General features: G+C 29.9%; 2 protein-coding genes across 2 annotated transcripts; one reads left to right on the top strand and one right to left on the bottom strand.

The window, feature by feature from the left end:
• Positions 1 to 2,200: 2,200 nt before the first annotated feature.
• On the top strand, positions 2,201 to 5,903 carry LOC130446425 (CBP80/20-dependent translation initiation factor). The gene has a single exon (XM_056782681.1). The coding sequence runs from the start codon at positions 2,510 to 2,512 to the stop codon at positions 3,821 to 3,823; it is 1,314 nt and encodes a 437-aa protein (XP_056638659.1). The 5' UTR covers positions 2,201 to 2,509; the 3' UTR covers positions 3,824 to 5,903.
• A 1,391-nt stretch (positions 5,904 to 7,294) lies between these two features.
• LOC130446426 (angio-associated migratory cell protein) lies at positions 7,295 to 8,596 on the bottom strand. Its single transcript, XM_056782682.1, has one exon. It carries the CDS (start codon positions 8,501 to 8,503, stop codon positions 7,379 to 7,381), a length of 1,125 nt encoding a protein of 374 aa, XP_056638660.1. The 5' UTR covers positions 8,504 to 8,596; the 3' UTR covers positions 7,295 to 7,378.
• Between the last annotated feature and the right edge of the window lie 17 nt (positions 8,597 to 8,613).

An 8,613-nucleotide genomic window follows, 5' to 3' on the forward strand; every position in this document is an offset into this window, starting at 1 on the left:
GAAAAGATTTTTTCAACACATGAAAATAATAGTTATTTCCAGTAGGTTCAATTAGATTTCAATTGAAAAATTTTCATAACTTCGAAATCACTACATATGCAACACATTATACATTTTTGTGAACTTGAATTTGCACAAATTGTAATTAAATAAGAAACTGTACGTGAGATTTTATATATAACGTTAAAAAATAAAACAAATAACAATTATCCTTAGTGAAATTAAATCTTTAGTGATGATTAAGAATTATTATCATTTTAAACCTGTAAAATGTGCAACAATTTTTACATACAGCGTTGTGAAAAGTATGCAACCAATTATACAACACAGCATTGTAAAAAGTATGCAACTCATTACACAACACTGCGTTATTCAAGTAAGTTCATATATTTTTTAATTTCAATATTTATATTTTTAAAGCACGCGGTCATAAAATGACCATTAAAACATCTGTTGATACTAATTTTCGACTTATCTAATTTGTTATGAATACAGAACTAGGAAACATTTCAACCTCCCAAATTAGGCGCGCATTGAATAAACATTGCTAGCTAAACGTCGTGTCCTTGTTGAAAAAAACTTGTTCGTTGAATACGTATTATGGATCGCTAAATTTAGATATCCGGAACAATATTTTTATGTTCCTACCTTTAACCGTTTGTTTGTTGCCGGTGAATATACATAAGTTGAATTAAAAGAAATCGAAACAATCGCTTTCGTTAATTGCATCCCATTACACTGCTCAACACTATTTTAGATGAAATGCATTTATTTTTAAATAATCTTATTGATAATATGATTATATCAATAGATAAATTAGTATGTTAGATTTAAATATTGGGATTTTCACTTTACATAGGGTAAGCGCTAGGAGATTATAAAGTGAGTTTAAAATTCAATAAATTTTTGAATGATAAAAAAATTGTTAAAGAAAATGAGTTCAATATGTTTTACGAACTTTTAGTATTGAATATATAAGTCGAATTACAATTTTACACCAATAATACACAGAGTCCTGACGTTATCTGTTTATTTCAACGTGTTGGTATGATTGGATTACTGTCAAATGTCATTAGTACGTTATTTACCCTTTTTTAATCATAATCTTAATCGATTAAATTGAAATAAGCATTAGGTATAATTGTTTTTATACATATGTACATATAAATCTCGATTTCTATTTAGAAAAATTACTTCTAATAATTAAAATTTGCATTGAGAAATATACTTAAACTCACTACACTTCATTGTGGATCAAATCATTGCTATCACCTTGCTTTATGACGTCACGCAAATTTTAAGTCATACAAATGAGACGGACCGAAGACTAAACATCCTTGTCCGTCACGATTATTTACTTCTACTTTTAACCGATTAAATTAAAACAAGCCATAGTTATAATTGTTTTTATACAACTGTACATATAAATCTCGATTTCAATTTTCAAATTTAATATTTAAAATTGAATTGAAATATATACGTGTCATACACTTCATTGTGGATCAAATCATCGCTACCACGTCACTTCATGACGTAACGTAAATTTAAATAAAATGATTTTCAACTCGTAATAGGAAGTCATACAAATGAGACAGACCGAAGACTAAACAACCTTATCCGCCATAATTATTTGCTTTTAGTTTTTGTGTACATTTAAATATTTATGTACGGTGTTTTTCAAAAAACATACGAATAAAAGACAATTACTATACATTATTATTTTATGTTACCTTTTTCCCTTTATAAGAGGCTTATTTTTTACCGCTGTCGCACCAGGTACATTAATTTTTTTTTATTATTTTATATTGTAGACACGTAATTGAATCTCCCGCCATTTCTTGTCTGTTTATTTAGGAATTTGTTTGGAATTTAAAAATTCTTGTAATAGGAAAGGTTATTTGAATGAGTCGGACGGAAGACTAAATAGTCAAATAGAAAACAACGTAATTACTACTAATTGACTACTATATTAAAGAATATTTTAATTAATTTGTTTATTGCAATGCACGCAAAACTAAAAAATAAAATATTGATAATTGAATTGATTTTATTACTTAATTTGTATCATAAGAATATTCAAAATACGTTGAATGAAAATAAATAAATTTTGTCGACTAGTGTCGTATCAACAGCCACTCCCACATATGAATTTGTCTTCATATACTAAGAAAAGACACACGTGCATTTATTGTTAGTTAAATAAAGCTCATCTTTCTTCATTCAATTGTTGAGACGTCGAAATGTTACCAGTGGGTATAAAACATTTAAACTATTTATATCACTAGGCGTGCATCGTTAAAAATATACATTCTAAATATACGTCAGGTCTCATTAGAACGCTGTGAGTTTCGCGTTGTTTCCGAACGGGATACCACCGAGTCGAAATATTGTTTTTTTTTTTATAATGTTCAAATAAATAATATGAATTTGTTACAAATAAAAAACGAATTATCGAAAACGACGCGTATCGTACGTGAGTTTTAATTGTTTTAAAAGTGATTTTATTGTGATGTCTCAGGAATCTCAATTAAAAAAAAGTCAAAGGACGGATTTCTCCAATCCGATGACGCCGTTGGTATTGAGAGAAAGAAGTTTCGTGCGACCGAATAAAGACGCTCAAAAACGTCGTAGTCAAACTATGTTAGCCATGAAAGGAAAACCGACTATGGAAATATACCGACCCCCCAATGTACGAACCGACGTCCCCCTGACAGGTAAATTAAACGTACACGCTAAAGAATTCACGATGAATCATGAACTACAAGCCTCAAAATCGAGTGGTAACCTCAATTTAGCCATGACGTACGAACCGATGCCTTTACAACATTCAAAATCGAGCGGGAATATACTACGACATATCAACCACCCCGGTTTAATTCCAATTATACCAGGAGTGGCTTTACCTTTACTACATTCAGCTTCTTCGACTCACATATTAAACATGCACAGACCTAATTACCAGTATCATCCCGAATTGATGGCTCACCATCCGGTTTTTACCGGTTTGAATCAGATCTACCATCCCGCTTGGACGGGGAACGTCCAAACGAGACAAACCAGCCCGAAACCTTCTTCACTAAAACGTTCTAAAAGTTTGGGATCCACTGATTCGAGAACTTTAGCTACTAAACTGAAAGACATTGCTAAAGAAGACGTAGATCTAACGATGTTCCCACCGGAAGACCAACCGCAACTAAAAACGGCTTTAGAAGATCCATCGCAAGTACCAACGAGAACCTTAATGGATTTAGTGAAAATAATACTAGAAAAAGTTGTTGAAGGTATGAAATACAGTGAATCAATAGCAAAACTTTGTTTGACGATCATAGAAAACGAGAAAAATCAAACTTTCCTCGAATCGTTGTTGAATACGTGTCAACAATGGTACCAAGAAAGAGAGAAGATTCTACGAGGGATAAAAGCCGGTGACGGTACGAGGTTCACGGCGTTTATGTGGTTTCTAACTGAAATGTGCGGACAATTGAAAAGGCATCATTTAAAAGATCAGTTCGAAACTTTGCAACCGGAATTAGTGCTGCTTTCGATACTAGCGAAATGTTGTCAGGCGTGCGTGGAACTACCTATCAAGTGCCTTTCCGAAACGGAATGTTTGTTTTTCGTGTTAACGTCCATCGGGAGGGATCTCGAAAGTGAATTACCCCAACAATTAGATCAACTTTTGGCGAGCGTTAGAGATGGGTTTTTGGCTAGTGCCGGTTCTGTTGCCGTGAGACGTACGTTGTTGCAACTTATCGAACTACACGCCTCCAATTGGCAGTTACCGGGATCTTCCGTTTTATATTATTACCCGAGAATTAAATGATGTTTTTTTACAGTGTACTGTGTACGTGATAGTTTTTTACGTGTTTCGTTTTATATAAGGTGATTCATTCAAATTTATAGCAACTATGAACTAAATTATTAGCTGAATATTTTTTTACATTTCATTAATATAAATACTAATTTGAAAATCTGGCAACGTTGTTCAAATTTGTTTCATTGCAGTTGTATTGACAATGTTTCAGAATCGATTTGAATTCAATCATTACTTAAAACTCTCTATTATATCTATTTACGAATTAATAATCGATTTATTGAAAAAAAAATTGAAATCATTTATTATTGTTTTAAAAAAATTAAAATTGTTTTCAATTCTTGTGATTCAAGTGAAAAATCGATTCATATAATCATTCGGATCCTATGGAATCGTTAAAAATAACCAAGGGAATATAGAATCGTGCATAGTCGTGCAAAATCGTTAATCTATTTAAAATGGAGGTCCCTTAAACTACTAATACCAAAACTTTTTGTTTTTAATACATAAACTCCGTGATTTAATCTTTAACAAAAATGCAATTAAAGATTTGAATTAATAATTCGATATTAGGTAATAATATACCGATTAACGTGTTTTATTTGAAAACATCGCTCAAATTCTTATTTCAGTTTTTGTGTTGTTTTTAGTTTGGCCGATAGATGGCTCAACTTGTAGATTTTATATCTGCTGATAAAAATAGCTGAAAAATGAAATAAACACCGTTTCATTATATTTGATTTAATAATCGACTATCTATTAATTAAATTAACAAACAAAGAACTAAAATTCATAAGTAAAAGTTTGATTATATTCATATTCATTATAATAATTCATTTATTATAATTTTGAAATTTCTAAACTTTTTATTTGTTAATTTATTAGAGATTTAATCAAAACATGAGAAATATATTATATGTTTCGCTGTTTTTTTATGCATCTTTTCATTTATTAGTACAAAATGCACTTTTATATAGTGCAGTAGAGCCATCTATCGACGAAACTAACAAATCCATTTTCCAATTAATCAAAGAAACATTAAATTTTCTTGAGATTTTCAAAATAAAAAGGTCTTATAGTTTTCAAAGTGATGCCAAGGTCGTTTCAAACCATTTTCAAAAATCAGATCTCTTTTAGTTGGAATTTTTTTTAAATGTCTATAGTTTAGAATTAACATTGAAAATGTGAGGTTAAGATGCATTCGTAAATATTAATCATGTTTAAGGACCTAAAAAATAAAAATTCGCCCAATTAAGAAGAAACTATACTTGATTTACTAATAATAAGTTGATTTATAACTTATGACGAGTTGGAAAATTTAATGAATCTATTCCTGAACCAATGAATATGTTGTTAAACATAATTTTAAAGTTTTAATGATATTAGAAACTTTTCTGACTAATAAACGTTTCTTGATGAATCACCTTATATAGTAAACTGTTAGAAAAATGTCGTCACGTTTAAAAATAAATTATTTTACTATTATGAATTTAATCATCAAATATAGGATGACACTTGAAATGTTTATACCACGTAATTGATTTATATCAGTCGCAAAGCCAGTTCAAATAATTCAATAAATTCATCTGGATTTCAATGTGTTGTATTGAAATCGAAAATAATAGTAGAAGTAACCAATTTCCTTCTAAATATTGTTTATATTTGAAAAATAATAATGTATTGCGAAAATGTATATATTGTTGCAACATGGGTTAGTCCATTTTAAGATCAAGGTCATCAATAGGCTTGAACCGAGTATGTACTGTTTCATCCTAATATTTATATGTATAAATTTAATTAAATAATATTTATTATGAAGTTTTTATGGTTTATATTTTGAATTTTCTCTAAAAAATACTTCGATAATGCACCCCGTATCTCAAGCTAAAATAATTTGTTTATAAATTATGTAATTTTTGTATTATAATTTACACTGTTGCAACACTTGATAAGTGAAATTTATTCAATTTTATACTCATAATGCATGTAACTAGTCATTTTAAATAACCTTATTAGAACCTCCTACATATATAAATAAATGATGTAATTTACGGTTTATACTAAAATTGAATAAACGTTTCATTTGCTAGTCTTTTATTTTATAAATATTTTTCGTATGATTCATAAAGGGAGTGAATTTTTCAATAAATATATACAAAAATTAATTTAAAGTCTGTTTTACACGATGATAGTTTAGGTTTAGAATTTCGTTGACGTCATTGTCAGTTTTCACGTGTAAGTGCATTTGTATTATGTCGTCTTAAGTAATAATAAATGTAATCCAATTTTTTTTAAAGTCTAATACCATTTACACTTACCTATTGAATACCTAATATAAGTTAAGCTTGGCAACGTTGTATTAAGTGAAATTTGTTGTTCCATACTTGTCATCTTAGTTTCCATTACGTTATTATAGCATTTATAAAAAATATTTACATCTAAAATACTGTATTTAGATGTTTCACAACTTATCTTGATAACAAATATATTGTATTTACAATTTATAATTTAAGTAAATACTATTTTAATTCCTAAGTAACTGCGTTTATTATTGATAGAATAAAGGAATTTTCAGTAACTAAATCACGAGTTAGATAGATCACTTATCACCTGATTGCGGATCCTAGCCAAGAACGAGGTTTAGATCACAGTTCCGAACGTCGAAATTATAAAAAAACCTATCATGAAAATTAATAATAAGAAGCCATTGTACAAGAATAAATAACTAAAAGTTCCAAAAACTATAGACAAATGAAACAACCCATCAACTGACCTATCAGTTTCTGAACAACACTTAACGTGATCAGAGTTACTTTCATTTCCGAATAGTCATCAAGGTTGCCTAATTTTTGTGATATGTAGTTGCTTAGGCCGGTATTACACTATTATATTTAGATTGCATACGTCTTTATCGAAAAATATTACCACGTAATGATATAATTCAACTTTGATCGTATAATTTTCTATAGAAAACATTATAATACTTAAGCAATTATAGAATAGTAATAAAAACAAGTAATTTGTAGCTTGCTTACGTTCACAAACAAAATGGCGACGTAGTTTCGGTGTCATAAAATTTTTAATACCTGAATATGAAGCAAGTAGAATTCTGTATAATGTAAAAATTATTATAATAATAAACTTTAGTTTATAATCAATCAAATTTTGAAACGGCAAATAGTACTAATGAAAGTTATACAGTAAATCAATGGAATCAAGTACTGAATTCAAAACAAGCATCAAAAGCAAAGCATTTTCGTTTATTCATCCATGTGAGACCTTTTAAAAGATTAAATTAATATTTTAATGTAAGAAAACCTGTATAATATGTTTATATCTTAGTTATCATCAAATATATTTATGACATAGTGTAAAACGAGCTTTAGCCTAAAATGATTAATAACTTTTAGTTATTGAGTGTAATTTTTATGAAAAATCGATTTCTTACTATCCTAATGTGAATTGGGTTAAATAAGTGAAAAAAAGAACATCAATATTTAATTACCAAAAGTATGATACATAAAAATATACGAATTTTAATACAATCACAAAATATCAATTTTTTCAAACTTTAAATGCAAAAATTTTTGCAGTACCGTCTTCTGACGTGGTCAAAATCTTGTTGGTTAGTTTGAAAACAGTTATACTGAGAATATCTGATTTATGTCCAGTCAAAGTTTCCAATAAAGTTCCCGTTTTGGCATCGCACATATAAACGGCTCCGTCCGTGGCCCCAATGAATATTTTACCATCAGGTCCCCATTTCATCACCGTTACAGCACATTCTATCCTAGCTTGATGTCTCAAAGTTTGTCTTCCAATCTCCCAAACACACAACTGTCCCGATATCGACCCAGTAGCGAGTATCCCTAAATTAGAATTGAATATCGCGGTTTCTATCTCGGATTCTCCGTCAGGTAACAAAACAGATATTGTTTTACCATCCGATAATTTAATCAATCTTGAATCCGGAGAAATGATAACTAAAGTTCCTTCACTATTGATATCTAAATTTGTCACAGTTTTTGACTGATCATTACTCCATTGGACGCTACATTGTTTAATATCCCATAACCTGATATGACCATCATCATAACCTGCTAAAAGTTGCTTTCCGTTGGGTAAAACTTGCCCGCAAGTAGTGGAAAAACGAGTTTTAGCAGCCAACACTTTACAATTCCCCCGAGGTATTTGCCATACGTATATATCACCAAAATGACAACCGCAGAATAAAACATTCGCTGCCGGATGCCACGTTAACCATTCTATATCGTCCCCTTCATTACACCACGTAAGTTTTTTTTCACTAACGCTCCAAACTTGCACCAAACCAGACATATCAGCGGTTGCCACGAAATTATTATCAAAATTAAAACACACTTCGATTACGGAATCTTTATGACCAGAACATTCGAATATAACTTCGCAGGTTTCCACATCCCAAACATAACCTACATCATCTTCACCTCCCGTTACCGCTATTTTATCGTCTTTAGATAAATCTGAACTAAAAACAGCATTTGAATGCTTTTTAAAAGTTGATGCAGATAAATCTATTATCTCAGTTTCTATTTCATCGTCTATAGTGATTTCATCTAACATGTGTTCAATAGAATCTTCATCGTCTTCCCCGTCCGAATAAATGACTTCTACTTCTTGGAACTCTTCTGGTAAATCAAAATCATCCATATTTTATCTTAAATTTGCACTAATTTTATTTCAAACAATAACCACAACTTCAACAATCTAACCTATATTTTTAATCTCTTCTTGGCCTTGTTGTAACAGAACATATAACT

This window comes from Diorhabda sublineata, chromosome 7 (assembly GCF_026230105.1).
Source record: "Diorhabda sublineata isolate icDioSubl1.1 chromosome 7, icDioSubl1.1, whole genome shotgun sequence".
Taxonomy (NCBI): domain Eukaryota; kingdom Metazoa; phylum Arthropoda; class Insecta; order Coleoptera; family Chrysomelidae; genus Diorhabda; species Diorhabda sublineata.